At 44.3% G+C, this 22407-nt stretch overlaps 1 protein-coding gene across 1 annotated transcript in view; it reads left to right on the plus strand.

Moving 5' to 3' along the window:
* Positions 1-22407, plus strand: part of mgat5b (alpha-1,6-mannosylglycoprotein 6-beta-N-acetylglucosaminyltransferase B) — a 1185562-nt gene that overhangs the window by 625098 nt on the left and 538057 nt on the right. Inside the window, exon 11 of the mRNA XM_078570583.1 lies at positions 2055-2112. Coding sequence (XP_078426709.1) covers positions 2055-2112 — 58 coding nt within the window. The remainder of the gene's footprint in view (positions 1-2054; positions 2113-22407) is intronic.

Below are 22407 nucleotides of genomic sequence, written 5' to 3' on the forward strand. Positions count from 1 at the left end.
CAGGGTACAGGCCTTAAGCGACCTGAAGACAGTAGTGGAGGCAGGCTGAATCCCGACCAGGCAGGTTAAAGGCCTGCCTCTGTTCCCAAAAAGCCTCGGCTGGGTGTTTGAGGCAACCAGCAGCTCATCTGTTTACAGTAGAACCATCAGACTACTTTAAACCACCTCTCACCCCTTACCCCCTTACCCTCACAGCCCTCACCCTGTCACCCTCACACCCCACTCCTTTACCCCCTCACACCCTCATCCTCCTCACCCTTAACCCACTCACCTCCTCATCCTCAATGTCTTCACCCTTACCCCCTTGCCCTATTAACTAGTATCCGCTTTATGAACAGGACGCAGAAGCCCTATTGTAACAGTTGGAGACCATTGAATAGCCCATAAAACATTATTAAACAAACAGACTTCAGAACTGCTATCTCAGTAGATATCTAAATGGAATACCTAAAAGCAATGGGAAAAAAAGTAAACATTTACATTTAGATACTTTTAATAGTGTGAAATGTACTCTATTTTTTTATCTATTAGATGCTTTTCATCCATCTGAAGACTTTTCCACAATAACAGTGTTGGTCTTTTACTTGACAGCATTCCAGTTGGAAGAAGTAACAATCTGGCAAACATATGGTTTAAGGGATAGTTACATCTTCCAATCAAAGCATTGCATAACTCACCTTCCATATCATGAATACAACTCATGCGAGGGCATTTCATGATAAACTGTAAGAGAGGCAAAACATTTTACTTACCTTTTAAACTTTTAAAAGCCCTTTTACTTACCCACCAACAATCCCTGGTTCACACCTCCATGCAGCTGGTGTAAAGCCCGACAGCTGCTAAAATTTGGCCACTTCCATGAAAATTGAAAATAACTTACCTGGGGCAGACTCTCAATGGGCCCACAATGCTTGCCTCCTTCACAGGATTGGACAGGTTCTGCGGCCCACCCCCTCCCCCTTCCTGTTGAAAATGGCCAAGGGTGGGAACGGAGGTGCAACCCATGGCCTTTTCTTTTTGTTCCCACCTCCATTTAGTCCTGATTGGGACCATGAAAAGCCGGCCCAATGAGTCTGGTTGATGAACCTTCATTAGAATTGGAAGAATTATTACTGAAATTTGATTTGCTCCTTGGCCAATGTTAGAATCTATAGCTGAAACATTGAATGCCATTGGACACAAACTGTCTTGTGTGAGGGTATTCCCACAACTGCTTGTTTAACTGGCATTGGAGCTAACTCTATCTATTGGTCATTGACTTCTAGTAGTACAGTGTATAACATATGCACAATTAGATGAAATGCCTGCTATTTCTGTCATTTATTAAAATGATAATTGCATTTTTCAGGATTTAAGACAAATTATTCCCTTTTAGGTTCTAGAACTAATCTTGAATGTGCAATAATTTTGGTAAATCTCTTGAGTAAATTATTTAACTGTAGAGCAGGTCGATATACACAGAGGTAAGTTCTGGGTCTATAACGGGGTGAGGCAAACACCTTCAATAGGAATTAGGTCAGCATCAGTAAAAAGCCCATTAGCTCTTGGGCATTTCCTGGTGACTGATTTCATTGATTGATGATTTAAATAGATTTTTTTGATTAAGCAATCTAGGCAAAGGCTCATAGTACAAGCATCACCAAGACTGAAACGGGTAAAAAAAAACAATGAGGTAACTCAGGAAGTGATAATTAGATAATGCTAAGTCTGGCTATAAAAGTTCACAGATCGTTGGGTAAAGCGAAGAAAGGAGTTCCACAGCTTTGAGGATGAGGTTAAAGCAAGAGACAATGGGATAAATCTAGTGAACACAGTGGAAAAAAGGCATGGGTGGATCAAAAATAGAAGTGGGGAGGAAAGGGAGCAACTCTTTTTAATGTGGAGGAATCTTTGAAAACAAGTACACTTAATGGTCAGTAATTTCCAACTCAACCTAAAAACTAGAATTAATAATTATATTCTGCAAGCCCAATTATGTAAAACGCGAAAATTCTAATCTGCTTTCATGTATTTTCTTTAAAACGTTGATGCCAAACAGCAAAGGGAAAGGACAGCAGCCAATGCGAGGTTCCTAAAGATCCGAATTTCCCTGACTGCCTTGGGAAAGTTGAGGTGAGTAATCAAAGTTCTTTTCTTTTTCGATTATTCCTAAATGTTGCTTATGAAGGGTGACTATATAATCAATGCAAAATTCCCAGGGATCTGAGTTTCATTGCTGAAGTTCCTGTGAGCAATCAAAATATGATCCATCATGTTATTTTTTTGAGACAGGAATAAATACTGCATCATCCCACTTGCGTGCTTTTACCACTGTAAACGTTTAGAATGAGAGCAAAAAACAGGAACAGAATGAGTTGTGTGCAATCATTTACAGAAACCAAAATAAAGAAAAGGAAAGAAAGATGAGTTAAAAGATAAAGATAAATGAGAGAGAAAGGAAAAGTAAAATAAATAAGATCTTTAAAATCTCCAACAATAATTAAAACCTGAAAGGAATGAGACATCACGCCTTTAAACGTAAACTTTCTGTGTCTGAGTAGTTATTTGGTAGCAATTAAGACTTATCACAGCATTAAAAAGATCATTTGTACTTGACTAGACAAGCACTAAATTATTCTGGTGTGCTTATTGTAAACTAATCGGTAAGTATTGCAACTTCATGTCCATCATGTGCTTGGATGCTGAATGTCTTAGTGCTGTGCAGGCATAACAAATCTTGTGCAGGAACATGGCAAATTGGAAAACAACTTCCTGATTATTGAATTTGACACTGCACGTGCAGGCACCAAGAACCAGATTTTCATCCTTGAGGCAAGAAACGTGAGTTGGGCCATTTCCCAACATTACAATCCTGCCTCCTGCTTGGCAGTGCCTGCCCACACTATTTTCATTGTGGGGTGCTGGGGATGGGCTGAAGTTGGGGGTGCCATGTCCAGAGGCAGAGATGGAGGTGGGTGGATGCCAAGGTGGGCAGGTTATAAGGCCCTCCTCAGTTCCCTGGGACATCGACCCAGTTCGAAAGATGAGTATGAGGTCCCCTACCACTCACCCCCTCCCCCTCAACCTCCAGCCACTACATGCCCCCCTGCCTACTCACATACCTGCTATGCTCACCCACCCCATACCTACTCATCCCCCCATACCCGCTCAACCAGAATCTGCTGTGTACTCTTTTAAATCCTATGATAACATTAGGAAGTCTTTAAGATGCTCATGAAGCTATCAAAATTAACAAGCACTCATTCTATAATCACTTCAAAAAACATAATCTTCTTTAGTGAGCATGAAACTGTCAAGTTTCACTCCTCTGAGGTGATCTGAACCACATTTCCTGCAGAAGTTGGCCTGATTCCATCAAAACGGTAGGGTTCTGAAATGTCTTACCTTCAGCAAACTAAAACTTAACTTCAGGGAGCTGAAAGGAACCGGATCTGCATGAGAGCACCTATAATCAGGAGTGGTTAAATAGAGGATGAGGTGCAAGGCCTTCACTTACCTTCAGGGAGTGGAGAAGAATTGGATCTATATGGGAGGTCCTGTAATCGCAACCATCAGGATATCAAATAATGACATCATAGGAAAACTGTAACTTGATTGGTGGGTGAGAAGCTGTTGTTCGGGAGTGTCTGTAAATGGGTGAAAATTAAATAAAAAGTTTTTTTTTAATTAAAAGCAGCTTCTTAAAATTAATTAAGCGATGCAAACAGAAAGGAAGTAAAGTAAAGTTAGTTCAAAATAGAATAAAGCTGAGGTAAGTAAAGTAATGTTAAGACATGGCAGGGCAGCTCGGCAGTGTGGAAAGCCCATCATGTAACACATGGAAAGTCGTAGATGCTTCTTGTGGCTTAGGCGGTCACGTGTGCAGGAAGTGTCATCAGCTTCAGAAACTTGAGTTCTGGGTTTCAGAACTTGAGCAATGGCTGGAGACACAGTGGTGCATCTGCAAGACTGAGAACCACGTGGATTGCCCCTAGTGCCACGTGCTAGTGAGTACAGAAATAGGAAGATGGAGCAAATGAATGTGTGGCTAACGAGAGAGTGCAGGAGGCAGGCTTTATATTACTGAGCCACTGAGAACAGTTCTGGGGTAGGCGGGATCTGTACAAGAAGGACAGATTACACCATAGCAGGACTGGGACCAATATCCTCGCAGGGAGATTTGCAAGTGCAGTTGGGGAATGTTTAAATTAGTTTGGCATGGGGATGGAAACCAAAGGTGGAATTCAGATAGGAGAGAAACAAAGCTGGTAATGGTAGGAAAAAAGGTAGTAAGCAAAATTGGAAGTCAGCAGAAACAAAGGCCAGCATCAAATAGGGTCAAGGTACAGAAAAATGTTAGAAAGGCCAAATTAACAAGATGGATGAATTGATGACATAAATAGAAGTAAGCGGCATATGATCTAATTGCAATTCGAGTCGTGGCTGCAGGATGACCAAGGTTGGGAACTGAATATTCAAGGGTATTCAACATTTAGGAAGGATGTGCAAAAAGGAAAATTAGGTGGGGTAGTGCTGTTAATAAGGGATAAGATCAGTACATTAGTGAGAGAGGATCTTAGATCGGAAGATCAAGGTGTAGAATCAGTTTGGGTAGAGCTAAGAAAGAGCAAAGGGCAGAAAACATTTGTGGGAGTTACTTATAAGCCACGAAACAGTTGTGGTAATAAATCAGGAAATTGGAGGTGTATCTAACAAGGGTAATACAGTAATCATGAGGAACTTCTATCTACATATAGACTGGCTAAACAAAATTAGCACGAATGCTGTGGAGGACAAATTCCTGGACAGTGTACAAGATGTTGTCTAGAACAGTTTGTTGAGGAATCAATGAGGGAAGGGGTTATTTTAGATCTAGCATTGTGCAATGAGAAAAGGCTAATTAATAATCTAGTTGTAAAAGAGCCTCAAGGGAAGAGTGACCATAATATGTTGGAATTTTACATTAAGTTTGAAAGTGATATAGTTCAAACCAAAACTAGGGCCTTAAATCTAAACAAAGGAAACAATGAAGATATGAGGGACAAATTGACTGGTGGATTGGGAAACTACATTAAAAGGTATGATAGTAAACAAACAATGGCTAGCATGTAAAGAATTAATACAACAAATATACATTCCTTTGAGACACAAAATCCCAACAGGAAAAATGATCGAACCATGGCTAACAAGAGAAGTTAAAGATTGTATTATATCAAAGGATGAGGTTTATAAAGTTGCCAAAGAAGTAGTAAGCTTGGGGATTGGGAGCTATTTAGAATTTAGCAAAGGAGGACCAAGAACCTGTTAAAGAAAGGGAAAATAGAATATGAGAGTAAACTAGCAAGAAACTAACAATTTACTGTAAAAACTTCTATAGGTAAACTAGGAAAGAATAGCAAAGACAAATGTAGGCCCATTACAGGCAGAGGCTGAAGAATTTATAATGGGGATAAGGAAATGGCAGGGAAACTAAACATATTTTGTGTCTTGCTTCACACGGGAAGAAACAAAAACCTTCCCAGAAATACTAGAGAACCAAGGGACGAGCAGGAATGAGGAACTGAAGGAAATCATTATTAGTAAAAGAGTAGTACTGGAGAAATTAATGGGATTTGGAGTTGAAAGAGGTGGCTGTAGAGATAGTGGATGCATTGATGGGCATCTTCCAAAATTCCATAAATTCTGAAACCGTTCCTGCAGATTGGAAGGCAGCAAATGTGACCTCACTATATACGAAAGGAGGGAGAGAGAAAACAGGGAATTACAGACTTGTTAGCCTGACATCAGTAGAAAATTGCTAGAATCTATTATAAAGGATGTGATAACTGAACACTTATAAAATAATGGTAGGATTGGGCAGAGTCAACATGGATTTATGAATGGGAAATCATGTTTGACAAACCTGGTAGAATATTTTAAACAACAGAATAAATAAGGAGGAACCAGTGGATGTGGTGTATTTAGATTTTCAGAAGGCTTTCCCACACAAGAGGTTAATAAACAAAATTAGAACACATGGGATTGGGGGCAATATACTGACATGGGCTGAGAATTAGTTAATGAACAGAAATCAGAAAATAAGAATAAACAGGTCATTCTCAGGTTGGCAGGCTGTGACTAGTGGGGTACTACAAGGATCAATGCTTGGGCCCCAGCTATTCACAATCTATATCAATGATTTGGATGTGGGGACTAAATGTAATATTTCCAAGTTCACTGCTGACACAAAACCAGGTGGGAATGTGAGTTGTGAGGAAGATGTGAAGAGGCTTCAAGGGGATTTAGACAGGCTAACTGAGTGGGCAAGAACATGGAAAATGGAATATAATGTGGACAAATGTGAAGTTATCCACTTTGGTAGGAAAAACAGAAGTGCAGAGCATTTTTAAATGGTGAGAGATTGGGAAGTTTGGATGTCCAAAGGGACCTGGGTGTTCTTGTTAATGAGTCACTGAAAGCCAGCATGCAGGTGCAGCAAGCAATTAGGAAGGCAAATGGTATGTTGGCCTTTATTGCAAGAGGATTTGAATACAGGAGTAAAGATGTCTTGCTGCAATCGTATAGTGCCTTAGTGACACTGCATCTGGAGTATTGCATATAGTTTTGGTTTCTTGACCTAAGGAAAGATGTATTTGCCACAGAGGGAGTACTACACAAGTTCACCAGACTGATTTATGAGAAAGCAGGATTGTCCTATGAGGAGAGACTGAGGAGACTCTCTAGAGTTCAGTAGAATGGGAGGCAATCTCATTGAAACATACAAAATTGTAAGAGGGCACGACAAGGTAGATGCAGGAAGGATGTTTCCTCTGGTTGGTGTGAGTTTAGAACCAAGGGACACAGTCTCAAAATAAGGGGTAGGCCATTTAGGACTGAGATGAGGAGGAATTTCTTCACTCAGAGGGTGGTGAATCTTTAGAACTCTCTACTCCAGAGGGCTTTGGATCCTTAATCATTGAGTATGTTCAAGACAGAGATCGATAGATTTCTAGTTAGTAAAGAAGTCAAGGGATATGGGGATGATGCGAGAAAATGGCATTGAGGTTGAAGATCAGCCATGATCTAATTGAATGGTGGAATAGGCTCAAGGGACCGAATGGCCTGCTCCTGCTCCTATTTCCTATGTTCCTATGGCCACCCCTTTAATGGAGCTAACATGGTCAGAAATGCTGTGTGCAGGCTCGCTACCCATGCCCTCATCATGAGCCTTTAAAAACAACCAGCGATGGGAATTGGGTCCCATCCACCATTTTTAAAGCCTGCCCACCTCTGTCCTGACATGGACGGAGGCATGAAAATGCAGCCCCAGATGTTGCTGCCCGATTTGCTCCTTAATAGTGGTGAGTGCTGGCAGTTTCATCATTACTCTTACTGCAAAAGTAAAGTCTAAAGTCGATCATCAGTACATTTAAGAAGTTTTTATTTTAAAAGTAGAGACGAGTTGATCTTGTTCATTATTAACTGGAAAAATGCCACCAGTGTGACTTGAGAGTAAGATGGCTGGCAGCCTCCTGACGCACTTCTTGAAGATGACAACCAAACAGTGATTTGTTTTTAACCAAGCTAAAGTTTCTACTTGAAAGGAATGGGTCTTCAAAAATTGTTTGCATTGAGAGTGAAATGTTGCATAATGCTAGTAAACTTAACAGCAGACTTGTTAATATTTCTGGCTCCAAGTTCAGAATAATTTTCACGTTAAAAACTTTTAGAATCTTCATTTTCTGCTACTCTGTGGAGTTATGTAATTCCTTGTTTTTGATGGAACTAAACTGCTCAGTTCTATCATTTCTTCCCTAATTAGCTGCTCAGTCTTTTTCACTTTGATTCAGTTTTGACCTTGCGAGTTTATTCTCTTTTTGTTTCAAAAATAGCTTCAGTAACTTCTGTAATCTTGACATTTGATTTTCTTCTTTGGAATGTACATACATACAGAACTGAGCCAGCAGTCAAGTTTTAAGAGAAAAAAAAAATTAAGAACATTGAAAATTGTCAGTAAGATTCCAGTTTCTAAATATCTTGAAACATGAGCGGAATAATACGGTAGGCCCAGCCCCCTGCCAGAAACCATGTTGACATGGAGTCAACATGCTCCACACCAACCTGCCCTGCAGCCATAAAGCACTGCGGGGCTGATTAACAAGAGCTGAGTGGGACTTCTGCACATCATCGGGGCAGAGGTCCCACCCTCCCGGCAGCGCCAGGAAGGCGTCGGTGGCAGTTGCCGGGACTAATAGAAAAGACGAAGATCAAGGCCCATGGATCCTGGAGCAGGTAAGTCTGGGGTCTTTGGCCAGGAGGGTTTAGGTAGGTTAGGTAGAGGGGTGGGGGTTGGGGATGAGATGGGCTTAAGGAAGGGAGCGAGCAGGAAGGAAGGGGGGGATTCGACTGAAGGCCAGGGTAGCACCCAAAGAGCAGCCTCACCTTTCTTCCCACCCTTTAAACATTTAAGTTGTATGTATGATGTGGGAGCTGGCAGATCCCATTGTGAGCCGCAGTGACCACAACTGCAGCAAGTGTTGGTTGCTGGAGGAACTCCGGCTCAGAATTGATGAGCTGGAGTCCGAGCTCCGGACGCTGCGGCACATCCGGGAGGGGGAGAGTTACCTGGACGCTTTGTTTCAGGAGGCGGTCACACCCGGTAGATTAAGTACCTCAAGTTCGGTCAGTGGTCAGGGTCAGCAGGGTGTGACTGCAAGTGAGGCAGGTAGAGGGATCCTGTGTTCAGGAACAGAGAAGCCTCAGCTCTTGACCTTGTCCAACAGGTACGAGGTACTTGCTCCCTGTGTGGTTGAGGAACAGGGCTGTAGGGAGGATGAGCCAGCTGACCATGGCACCGTGGCACAGGAGGCCATTCAAGAAGGGGGAGGAAAAAGACAAGTGGTAGTTGTAGGGGATTCTATAATTAGGGGAATTGATAGCATCCTTTGTAAGCAGGATCGAGAGTCCCGCATGGTATGTTGCCTGCCCAGTGCCAGGGTGAGGGACATCTCTGACCGGCTTGAAAGGATATTGGAGAGGGAGGGGGAGGATCCAGTTGTTGTGGTCCACGTTGGGACAAATAACATAGGTAAGACTAGGAAAGAGGACCTGTTTGGGGATTATCAGGAACTAGGAACTAAATTAAAGAACAGCTCCTCAAGGGTTATAATCTCTGGATTACTACCCGAGCCACGTGCAAATTGGCATAGGGACGCGAGAATAAGGGAAGTAAACATGTGGCTAAAGGAGTGGTGCGGGAAAGAGGGGTTCCATTTCGTGGGGCACTGGCATCAGTATTGGAACAGGAGGGATCTGTACCATTTGGACGGTCTCCACCTGAACCGATCTGGGACCAATGTTCTAGCGAAAAGGGTAAATAGGATGGTCAACAGGACTTTAAACTAGAAAGTGGGGGGGAGGGAATGGTAAAACTCCAAGAAATATGACTAATGGGAAACAAAGCAGCAGGTTAACATGTGGGGGGGATGGATTCAACTTCATGGAAAATTATGAAAAAAATAAAAAGAAAGGAGAGCCCAGGAGAGGCTATTAAAGTCCCCAGAACACAAAATAGGGCAGAGTGTTTGGAAAGGGCTAGGAATCTAACTTCAAGCACATCAGATAAAGGGATGACAATGAGAAAGGGGACGGGAAATACAGGACTGAAGGTGTTGTATCTGAATGCACGTAGTATACGAAATAAGGTAAATGAGCTTGTGGCGCAGATTGAAATTGGCAGGTATGATGTGGTGGGCATCACAGAGACATGGCTGCAAGGGGATCAGGACTGGGAGCTAAATATCCAAGGATATACATCCTATCGAAAAGATAGGCAGGTTGGCAGAGCGGGTGGGGTTGCTTTGTTAGTAAGAAATGAAATTAAATCGATAGCAAGAAATGACGTAGGATCAGATGATGTAGAATCTGTGTGGGTAGAGTTGAGGAACCGCAAAGGTAAAAAAACCATAATGGGAGTTATGTACAGGCCTCCGAACAGTAGTCAGGATGTGGGGCACAAGATACACCAGGAGATAGAAAAGGTGTGTAGGAAAGGCAAGGTTACAGTGATCATGGGGGATTTCAATATGCAGGTAGACTGGGAAAATCAGGTTGGTAGTGGATCCCAAGAAAAGGAATTTGTGGAATGTCTATGAGATGGCTTTTTGGAGCAGCTTGTGGTGGAGCCCACTAGGGAACAGGCAATTCTAGATTTAGTGATGTGTAATGAGGCAGATTTGATAAGGGAGCTTAAGGTAAAGGAACCCTTAGGAGGAAGTGACTATAATATGATAGAATTTACCCTGCAATTTGAGAAGAAAAAGCTGGAATCAGATGTAACGGTATTACAGTTGAATAAAGGCAACTACAGAGGCATGAGGGAGGAGCTGGCCAGAAACTGGGAGATGAGCCTAGCAGGAAAGACAGTGGAACAGCAATGGCAGGAGTTTCTGGGAGTAATTTGGGAGACACAGCAAAAATTCATCCCTAGGAAGAAGAAGCATACTAAAGGAAGGACGAGGCAACCATGGCTGACAAGGGAAGTCAGGGACAGCACAAATGCTAAAGAGAAAGCATATAATGCGGCGAAGAGCAGTGGGAAACCAGGGGATTGGGAAGCCTACAAAGACCAACAGAGGACAACTAAAAAAGAAATAAAGAGGGAGAAGATTAAATATGAGGGTAAACTGGGCAGTAATATAAAAGAAGATTGCAAGAGTTTTTTTAGATATATAAAGGGTAAGAGAGAGGCAAAAGTAGACATTGGGCCACTGGAAAATGACGCTGGAGAAGTAGTAGTGGGGAACAAAGAAATGGCGGAGGAACTGTCAGTCTTCACGGTGGAAGACATGAATAACATCCCCAAAGTTCAAGAGAGTCAGGGGGCAGAGGTGAGTATGGTGGCCATTACCAAGGAGAAGGTGCTAGAAAAACTGAAAGGTCTGAAGGTGGATAAATCACCTGGACCAGATGGATTACACCCCAGAGTTCTGAAGGAGATAGCTGAAGAGATAGTGGAGGCGTTAGTGGTGATCTTTCAAGAATCACTCGAGTCAGGGAGGGTCCCAGAGGACTGGAAAATCGCTAATGTAACCCCCCTGTTTAAGAAGGGAGTGAGGCAAAAGACAGGAAATTACAGGCCGAATAGCCTGACCTCAGTCGTTGGTAAGATTTTAGAGTCCATTATTAAGGATGAGATTTCAGAATACTTGGAAGTGCATGGGAAAATAGGGCAAAGTCAGCATGGTTTCATCAAAGGGAAGTCATGCCTGACAAATCTGTTAGAATTCTTTAAAGAGGTAACGAGTAGGTTAGACAAAGGAGAGCCAATGGATGTTATCTACTTGGACTTCCAGAAGGCCTTTGACAAGGTGCTGCACAGGAGGCTGCTCAGTAAGATAAGAGCCCATGGTGTTAGAGGCAAGGTACTAGCATGGATAGAAGATTGGCTGTCTGGCAGGAGGCTGAGAGTGGGGATAAGGGGGTCCTTCTCAGGATGGCGGCCGGTGACTAGTGGAGTTCCGCAGGGGTCAGTGTTGGGACCACAACATTTCACTTTATACATTAATGATCTAGATGAAGGAACTGAGGGCATCCTGGCTAAGTTTGCAGATGATACAAAGATAGGTGGAGGGACAGGTAGTATTGAGGAGGCAGGAAGGCTGCAGAAGGATTTGACAGGTTAGGAGAATGGGCAAAGAAGTGGCAGATGGAATGCAACGTGGGCAAGTGTGAGGTCATGCACTTTGGTAGGAAGAATAGAGGCATAGACTATTTTCTAAATGGGGAGAGAATTCAAAAATCTAGAGTGCAAAGGGACTTGGGAGTCCTAGTCCAGGATTCTCTTAAGGTTAACTTGCAGGTTGAGTCGGTAGTTAGGAAGGCAAATGCAATGTTGGCATTTATTTCGAGAGGACTAGAATATAAAAGCAGGGATGTGCTGCTGAGAATTTATAAGGCTCTGGTCAGACCACATTTAGAATATTGTGAGCAATTTTGGGCCCCGTATCTCAGGAAGGATGTGCTGGCCCTGGAGAGGGTCCAGAGGAGGTTCACGAGAATGATCCCAGGAATGAAAGGCTTAACATATGAGGAACATTTGAGGACTCTGGGTCTATATTCAATGGAGTTTAGAAGGATGAGGGGGGATTTGATTGAAACTTACAGAATACTGAAAGGCCTGGATAGAGTGGACGTGGGGAAGATGTTTCCATTAGTAGGAGAGACTAGGACCCGAGGGCACAGACTCAGAGCTAAGGGAAGACCTTTTAGAACAGAGATGAGGAGAAACTTCTTTAGCCAGAGAGTGGTGAATCTATGGAATTCATTGCCACAGAGGGCTGTGGAGGCCAGATCATTGAGTGTATTTAAGACTGAGATAGATAGGTTCTTGATTGGTAAGGAGATCAAAGGTTATGGGGAGAAGGCGGGAGAATGGGGTTGAGAAACCTATCAGCCATGATTGAATGGCGGAGCAGACTCGATGGGCCAAATGGCCTAATTTCTGCTCCTATGTCTTATGGTCTTAAAACGGTCTTCTCGTTTATTGACTTGGAAACAAGCCTAATTGGCCCTTAATTGTTCATTTAAATATGGCAGATGGGCTGCCAATTTTAGCACCTGCCTGCTCCCTATATTATGGGGCTGAGCTCGGGGATGGGCGGGAAGGTGGTGGGATGAGTGCCCACCGCTTTTTGTGTGCCCACGCCCCCCCCCCGCCCCCCCCCCCCCTGCCACGGGAAACACACCCCCACCTAAAATTCAGCCCATGGTGATTGAAAACTAAGTGGAAGTAACATTCTTAATGGTACCTGATTCCCATTGCTGGTCATTTTTAGCAGCGTGTGATGAGGGTGTGTGGGGCGAGCCCGCACACAGCACTCCTTACCATTTTGGCTCCGTTGCAGGGGTGGACTTATGAACATCAGACTAAACAGCTTATGTTTTTAGTTGAATGGACTGTTCCTGTACTGAAAATATAATGTAATAGAATGCCATGAGGTGTGTCTCAGATGTATCTCTCCAAAAAACACTGCGCATATAAATTAAGTCTCCTGTTCTTCCTAAGCCATGTGAAGGCCAGAATCCTTGTGGTTAAGAAAAGCAGGAAATAACTGGGCCAAATTTAACTTGATTTTCCAGCAGACTGCCAGTTTATAGATTCATAGATGTTTACTGCACAGAAGGAGGCCATTCAACCCATCATGTCCATGCTGGTCAACAAAGATCTGACTACACTAATCGCATTTCCCTGGAGGCTATGGCAATGCAAGTGAATATCTAAATACTTCTTAAATGTTGTGAGAGTTTCTGACTCAACCACCCTTTCAGGCAATAATTTTCAGATTCACACTACCCTCTGGGTGAAAACATTTCTCCTCAACTCCCCTCAGCATTCTACCTCTTACCTTAAATCTATGCCCCCTGGTTATTGACCCCTCTACTAATGGAAAAAAGTGCCTTCCTATCCACCCTATCTATGGCCCTCAACCTTATACACCTCTATCAGGTCCCTTCTCAACCTTTGCTGCTCCAAGGAAAACAACCCCAGCCTATCCAATCTTTCCTCATAGCTCAGACCCTCCAGCCCAGGCTTCCTGGTAAATCTCCTCTCCACCCTCTCCAGTGCAATCACATCCTTCCTATAGTGTGGTCACCAGAGCTGCATGCAGTACTCCAGCTGTGGCCTAACCAGCATTTTATACAGTTCCAGAATAACCTCCCTGCTCTTGTATTCTATGCCTTGGCTAATAAATGCAAGTATCCCATATGCCTTCTTAACCACCTTATCTACTTGCCCTGCTACCTTCAGGGATCAGTGGATATGCACACCAAGGTCCCTCTGGTCTTCAGTACTTTCCAAGGTCCTACCATTCAATAGTGTAACCCCTTGCCTTGCTAGCCCTCCCCAAATGCCTTACTTCACACTTTTCCAGGTTGAATTCCATTTGCCACTGCCCTGCCCACCTGACCAGTCCATTGATATCCTCCTGCAGTTTACGGCTGTCCTCCTCACTATTTACCATCCTACCAATTTTTGTGACATCCGCAAACTTCTTGATCATACCCCCTACATTTAAGTCCAAATCATTTATGTACACCACAAACAGCAAGGGCCCCAGCACTGAGCCCTGTGGAACCCCACTGGAAATAGACTTCCAGTCACAGAAACATCCCTCTACCATCACCTTCTGCTTCCTACCTCTCAGCCAATTCTGGATCCAATGTGCCACTTTGCCTTGGATCCCATGGGCTCTTAGTTTCTTGACCAGTCTGTCACGAGGGACCTTATCAAAAGCCTTGCCAAAGTTCATGTAGAACACAGCAAATGCATTACCCTCATCAACACTCCTGGTTACCTCCTCAAAAAATTTGATCAAACTTATCAAACACGACCTTCCCTTAAAAATACATGCTGACTATCCCTGATTATTCTGTGTCTCTCCAAGTGCAGATATATTCTGTCCCTCAGAATTCTTTCTAGTAACCTCTCCCCGAGGTTCAACTGACTGGCCTGTAATTTCCTGGTATATCCCTTCCTTTTTAAATAATGGGACAACATTAGCAGTCGTCCAGTCCTCTGGCACCTCACCTGTGGCCAGAGAGGATTTGAAAATTACTGCCAGGACCCATGATATCTCTTCCCTTGTCTCCCTCAACAGCCTGGGATACATCTCATCTGGGCCTGCGGATCTATCCACTTTTAAGGCCGCTAAACCTCCTCTCTCTTTTTGTTAATTTCCTCAATATTTCACAGTCCTGCACCTGATATCTATACCTGCGTCATCCTTTTCCATTGTGAAGACAGACGCAAAGTATTAATTGAGGACTGAACTCATGTCTTCCGGGTCATCACAGAGATTACCTCTGTGGTCCCTAATTGGCCTTACTCTTTCCCTAGTTATTCACTTGCTCTTTATATATTTAAAAATCCCCTTGGGTTTTCCTTTATTCTACACCCCAATGCTTTCCAATGATTATTTGATATTTGACCATCGATTATTTTATTCATTTTTGAATCCAGCTGAACAAATTTAACGATTAATGACTTTGGGATTCCATTGTAGCGAAGTCAGTTGCTGTTCAGTTATTCACGAGAACACATGGAATCATAAAATCAGAGAAACTTGTGGTACAGAAGGAGGCCATTCAGCCCATTGTGTCGCTGATAGAAGAAAAGTAGCAATCCATCTTAATCCCACTTTCTAGCTCTAGATCCTTCACCCTGTAGGTTATGGTAATTTAAGTGCATATTCAAGTATGTCTTAAATGCTATGAGAATTTCTGCTTCTACCAGTCTTTTGGGCAGTTTGTTTCAGAACCCCACCACCCTTTGGGTGAGAAATTTCTTCCAACACCCTTTTAATCCAGCAATTACTTTAAATCTGTGACGCCTGGTTATTGACCTCTGCTAAGAGAAATAGGCCCTATTTATCCAGTCTACCTACACTCCTCATAATTTATTATAACTCAGTTAAGTCTCTCCTCTTCCAAAGAAAAGAACTCCAACCTATCCAACGTTTCCAAATGGCTAAAATTTTCCAGTCCTGGCAACACCCTCCTTTGTACCTTTCTCGTACTCTAACATCCTTTTTATAATGTGGCGACCAGAACCTTTTACTATAGATCTTACATGAGCTCCCTGCTCATTCTATTTCTTGGCTAATAAAGGAAAGTATCCCAAAATGCCTTCCTAAGCACTTTACCTGTCCTACTACCTTCAGGGATCTGTGAACATGCACTCCAAGGTCCCTCTGCTCCTCTGCACTACTCTGTATGAGACTATTTATTATGTATTCCTTTGCCTTGTTTGCTGTCCCCAAATGAATTGCCTCACAAAACTCCGTATTGAATTCAATTTGCTACTTTTCTGCCCACCTGACCAGTCCATTGATATCTTCCTGCGGTCCACAGCTTTCTTCCTCACCCTTAACCACTTATTTTTTGTATTAATCTGCAAACTTCTTAATCATGCCCCCTACCTTCAAGTCTAAATCATTAATATATACCACAAAAAGCAACAAACCGAATATTGAACCCTACACAACCCCACAGGACACAGCCTTCGACTTATAAAAAAGCCATCAACCATTTTGCTTCCTGAGCCATTTTGAATCCAGTTTGTCACTTTCCCTTGGATCCCATGGGTTTTTAGTTTCCTCACCTGTCTACCATGTCAAAAGACTTGCTAAAACCCTTTTAGACTATGCCAAACATCCAACTTTCATTATTCACCATGGCTACCATCTCAAAAATTTCAACCAAGTTAGTCAGGCACGACCTTCTGTAAATATATCCATGCTGACTGTGCCTTTCTAAACGGTGATTAATACTGTCCCTCAATTTTTTTTCCAACAATTTAGCAGAACCATGTTTAGGCTGATATGTTTCTAAATAATTAGTCAACCCCTTTCTCCCTGTTTAAACAATGGTATAATATTAGCAATCTCCCTGTTTTCCAAAACCACACCTGTAGCTACAGAGGATTGCAAAGTTATTTTCAGAGCTGCCGATATTTCCTGCCTTGATTCTCTTAGCGTCTGTGACACATTTCATACAGGCCTGGCAATTTATTTTCTTGCAAAAATGCCAAACCTCTTAATATTTCCTCTCTCAATATGCTTGTTCCATCCAATATTTTACACTACTCCTCCTTAAACTACAATGCCTGCCTTGACTCCCTCTCTAATGAAGGTAGACACAAAGGGCGAAATTTTCTGTTTTTGAAACTAAGTGCGGAGACGGGCAGGCTCCGAGGTGTGTTTCCCGCTGGTCATAATGGTGGTAAATCACGCTCGATTCAGCGCTTGGAAGCTCATTAATTATGCATAGGTGAGTATCTCCCCAAATCACCTGGTGGGTCAGGAACTGATTCGTCCACCCTGCCATTACCTGACGGGGTCGAAGACCCGGGCGCCATATTTAAACGCTACCCACGCACACACATCTCATTCTCCAGCCCACCTGTCTTCATGAGGCATATAAAGATGTCTGGCAACCAAAGAAAGAAGGCAGAAAGCTACAAGAAGAAGGCTGCACCCCACTTCTGCCCCAACACCCTCAAGGCATTGGTACAGGGAGTCCGTGACCATAGAGAAGTGCTTTAGCCCAGGAATGGCACCAAGAAGCACACCAGCTTCACCTCTCTGGCCTGGGAGGCGTTGGCAAAGGAGGTCAGCGTGGTTGGCCACAGCACCCACAATGCCATCCAGTGTAGGAAGAGGATGAATTATCTCATACACTCTGCCAGGGTAAGTCATCCTTCAACTCCCTTCATTATCAAGCTCTCATCATAGCATCATGTACACAAAGGGCTACTCCCTTCAGGGAGCTCACACAACCATTAGTGGGGGACACATATGGCCACTGATTACCTCACGGAAACTTTCACATAACCACCATCCCATCTATCATGCTGCTCTCATTCCATCCTCAGCGCCTTCTGGAGAGGGCTCATCACAAACAGGGCCGTGCATGTTTCACAACCTCTACTCCATCCCTGCTCATCACGTTCCTATCTTTTGTCTTCATCCAGCGCAAGCTGGCCCACAGCAGACAGAAAAGATCCCAACCCAGGGGAGGGACGGCTGACATTGTTACCCTCACACAGTTCGAGGAGGATGCCGCCAAGCTTACTGGGAGGACGGGATCGCTCCTATGGGGAAGGGGAGATCAGATTGTCCCAGCAACCCGGCACAGATCACACCTCCATGAGTTCATATCATCCTAACATTCACAGTGAGTGACATGCAATCTTGTAATCCACCTGCTCATGAACTAAACCTCTCTTCTCTCACTTATAGGTACCAGCAGATTGAGGCCCACAAAGATAATCCCCAGCCCTCAGACCACCTTGTATGAGGATGCTAAGGAAGCCACTCAAGAAGAACTATCACAGCACTCACCTGCACTCTCCACAAGCGCAGAGACATGCACCTCGGTGGGTCGTAGCTCTAGATTAGGCTCAGGGTTACCTGCTGGAGAACAGCTCATCGATAAGTCCCTGCTGCAGTTGGAGGCAGGGACAGCCCAGGTCTCCGGCACTCGGAGGGTTGCTGGAGACAAGCCACCCTCTGAGTCTGAGTCAGATGATGAGCCTCTGCGAGCAGCCGCCAAACACAACGCTGCAGATGCAACGACAAGCCAGCGGAACATCAGGCAGAGATGCAGCAGTCACTCAGCAGACCGGAGCGAAGGATGGAGAAGTCCATCCGCTTTCTGTCTGATGTCGTGGCTCTCACTTGGGAGCACCTCAAGGTCATCATGGGAAGATTGGCGACCACCATGGAGATCTTGGTCCAGCAGGTTTTGTCAGATTTATGTTTGGCCCTGGACGCCATGGCCACACACACTGGTGGGCACCATCAGTGTCTAGGTGAGAGGGGGATTAGGCACCTTGACCTCCCTCAAGTGCCCCTTCACCTCGGGAACTCAAAGGGATAACGTGCGTCAGCCGGAACCCCGGGGGCCTCCACTCAGGACACTCCAAGGGTGTCTAGACGCCCAGAATCCCCACTGCCTTTGACCCCATCCACTCCAGCTGCTAAGGCCAACGAGGATGCATCTAACCCTGAGCAGGAGCCCCTTATCAGGTCAGGGCCCTCCAGGCCGTGGGCCACCAGAGGACGTCTGCCAAGGCGATCACAGACATCAGGACGCAGCAATCAGTAGGCTGCCTCCATTTCTGCTGCAGATGCCTGTGCTGCACCTAGGGAAGTGGTAGAGCCAGAAAAGTTAAATATTGAAATCACTTTTGGGCCATGGATGTGTAACTACTGTAAAAATCTTGCACTTTTGTTAATACCTTTGATGTTTATGTGAATGGCTTGGTCAACTGAAGGCATTGTGACTATGTACATATGAATCATCTTATTTCAAGGTCAGCCATCCTCTCACTCAGTGATAATCTCCCTCTGTGAAATTCACATTCATTTGATGTCAACTTCACTGAAGATAATTTCCTCAGCCTTGTGTGATGTCAGGGAGACATATTAAAATCTTTATTGGAAGTGTGTGATCAATGCACTTGCAACCCTTGTAAATCAGGAATTGGAAGGGAGGGAGAAACTCAGGAAAATTACAATTACCAAGGAAGTGGTACTTAGCAAATTGTTGGAGCTGCAGGCTGACAAATCCCCGAGCCCTGATGGACTTCATCCTAGAGTCTTAAAAGAATTGGCTAGTGAGATAGTTGATGTGTTGCTTTTAATCTTCCAAAATTCCCTGGATTTGGGGAAGGTGCCATTAGATTGAAAAATAGAAAATGTAACTAAGCTCCTTTATTCAAAAAGGGAGGGGGAGAGAGAGCAGGAAACTACAGGCCAGTTAGCTTACCATCTGTCTTAGGAAAATGTTGTAAGCTATTATTAAAGACGTTATTGCAGCGCACTTAGAAAAATTCAAGGCAATCAGGCAGAGTCAACATGGTTTTGTGACAGGGAAATCATGTTTAACCAATTATTTGGAGTTATTTGAAGGAGTTACATGTGCTGCGGAGAAAGGTTGGATGTGCTGTACTCAGATGTACTGTAGCGGGTAACATATTGGCATGGATACAAGATTGGCTAGCTAACAGGAAACAGAGGGTAGGCTAATGTGGGTCTCTTTCTGGTTGACGGGATGTAACAAATCTTTACAATTTATATAAATGACTTGAATGAAGGGACCCCAGGTATGGTTGCTAAGTTTGCTGATAATACAAAGATAGGTAGGAAAGTAAGCTGTGAAGAGGACATAAGGAGGCTTCAAGGGGACATAGGTTAAGTGAACAGGCAACGATCTGGCAAGTGGTGTATAATGCGGACAAATGGGAAATTTCCCATTTTGTCAGGAAGAATAAAAAAGAATATTATCTAAATGGTGAGAGATTGTAGAGCTCTGAGATTCAGAGGGATCTGGGTGTCCTACTGCATTCATCACAAAAGGCTCGTGTGCAGGTACAGCATGTAATTAAGAAAGCTAATAGAATGCTATCATTTATTGAGAAGGGAATTGAATATAAAAGTACGGAAGTTATGCTTCTTATTTAAGGAAGGATGTAAATCCATTAAAAGCAATTCAGAAAAGGTATATTAAACTAATACCAGGAATGGGCAGATTGTCTTATGAGGAAAGATTGGACAGGCTAAGCTTGCATCCGCTGGAGTTTAGAAGGGTAAGAGGTGACTTGATTGAAACATGTAAGATCCTGAGGGGTCTTGACAGGGTGGATGTGGAGAGGATGTTTTCTCTTGTGGGAGAATCTATAACTAGGGGTAAAAGCAAAAAACTGCGGATGCTGGAAATCCAAAACAAAAATACCTGGAAAAACTCAGTAGGTCTGGCAGCATCTGCGGAGAGGAACACAGTTAACGTTTCGAGTCCGAATGACCCTTCAACAGAACTAAGTAAAAATAGAAGAGAGGCGAAATATAAGCTGGTTTAAGGGGGGGTGGGACAAGAAGAGCTGGATAGAGGACCAGTGATAGGTGAAGATAACCAAAAGATGTCACAGACAAAAGGACAAAGAGGTGTTGATGGTGGTGATATTATCTAAGGAATGAGCTAATTAAGGGTAAAAAGTAGGACAAGCAAGGTGCAGATAGCCCTAGTGGGGGTGGGGTGGGGTGAAGGAATCAAAAAAGGCTAAAAGGTAGAGATAAAACAATGAATGGAAATACATTTAAAAATAATGGAAATAGGTGGGAAAAGAAAAACCTATATGAATTATTGGGAAAAAAAAGAGGGGGATCGGAAAGGGGGTGGGGATGGAGGAGAGAGTTCATGTTCTAAAATTGTTGAACTCAATATTCAGTCCGGAAGGCTGTAAAGTGCCTAGTCGGAAGATGAGGTGCTGTTCGTCCAGTTTGCTTTGAGCTTCACTGGAACATTGCAGCAGGCCAAGGACGGACATGTGGGCATGAGAACAGGGTGGAGTGTTGAAATGGCAAGCGACAGGGAGGTCTGGGTAATGTTTGCGGACAGACCGAAGGTGTTCTGCAAAGCGGTCACCCAGTCTGCGTTTGGTCTCTCCAATGTAGAGGAAACTGCATTGGGAGCAACGAATGCAGTGGACTAAATTGAGGGAAGTGCAAGTGAAATGCTGCTTCACTTGAAAGGAGTGTTTGGGCCCTTGGACGGTGAGGAGAGGGGAAGTAAAGGGGCAGGGTTGCACCTTCTGCGGTTGCATGGGAAGGTGACGTGGGAGGGGGTTGAGGTGTAGAAGGTGATGGAGGAGTGGACCAGGGTGTCCCGGAGGGAACAATCCCTGCGGAATGCCGCCGTGGGGGTGAAGGGAAGATGTGTTTGGTGGTGGCATCATGCTGGAGTTGGCGGAAATGGCGGAGGATGATCCTTTGAATGTGGAGGCTGGTGGGGTGATAAGTGAGGACAAGGGGGACCCTATCATGTTTCTGGGAGGGAGAGGAAGGTGTAAGGGCGGATGCACGGGAGATGGACCGGACACGGTTGAGGGCCCTGTCAACCACCGTGGGTGGAAAACCTCGGTTAAGGAAGAAGGAAGACATGTCAGAGGAACTGTTTTTGAAGGTAGCATCATCAGAACAGTTGCGACGGAGGCGAAGGAACTGAGAGAATGGGAAGGAGTCCTTACAGGAAGTAGGGTGTGAGGAGCTGTAGTCGAGGTAGCTGTGGGAGTCAGTAGGCTTGTAATGGATATTGGTGGACAGTCTATCACCAGAAATTGAGACAGAGAGGTCAAGGAAGGGAAGGGAAGTGTCAGAGATGGACCATGTGAAAATGATGGAGGGGTGGAAATTGGAAGTAAAATTAATAAATTTTTCCAGGTCCAGACGAGAGCATGAAGCAGCACCGAAGTAATCATCGATGTACCGGAGAAAGAGTTGTGGGAGGGGGCCGGAGTAGGACTGGAACAAGGAATGTTCCACATACATGGAGGAAGTGAGAGGAGTTTAAGGAGAAATTGTTCAGTGTGAGAACAAGTTCAGCCAGATGGAGGAGAGTAGTGGTGGATGGGGATTGTTCGGGCCTCTGTTCGAGGAAGAAGCGGAGAGCCATCAGACCATCCCGGTGGGGGATGGAGGCGTAGAGGGATTGGACGTCCATGGTGAAGAAGAGGTGGTTGGGGCCAGGGAACTGGAAATTGTTGATATGATGTAGGATGTCAGAGGAATCACAGATGTAGGTGGGAAGGGACTGGACAAGGGGAGAGAGAATGGAGTCAAGATAGCAAGAAAAGAGTTCCATGGGGCAGGAACAGGCTGACATGATCAGTCTGCCGGGACAATCCTGTTTGTGGATTTTGGGTAGGAGGTAGAAGCGGGCCGTCCGAGGTTGGGAGACTATCAGGCTGGAAGCTGTGGGAGGAAGATCTCCAGAGGAGATGACATCAGTAACAGTCCTGGAAACAGTGGCTTGATGTTCAGTGGTGGGTTCATGGTCCAGGGGGAGGTAGGAGGAAGTGTCTGCGAGTTGACGCTCAGCCTCTGTGAG

This window comes from Cetorhinus maximus, chromosome 24 (genome assembly GCF_964194155.1).
Source record: "Cetorhinus maximus chromosome 24, sCetMax3.hap1.1, whole genome shotgun sequence".
Taxonomy (NCBI): domain Eukaryota; kingdom Metazoa; phylum Chordata; class Chondrichthyes; order Lamniformes; family Cetorhinidae; genus Cetorhinus; species Cetorhinus maximus.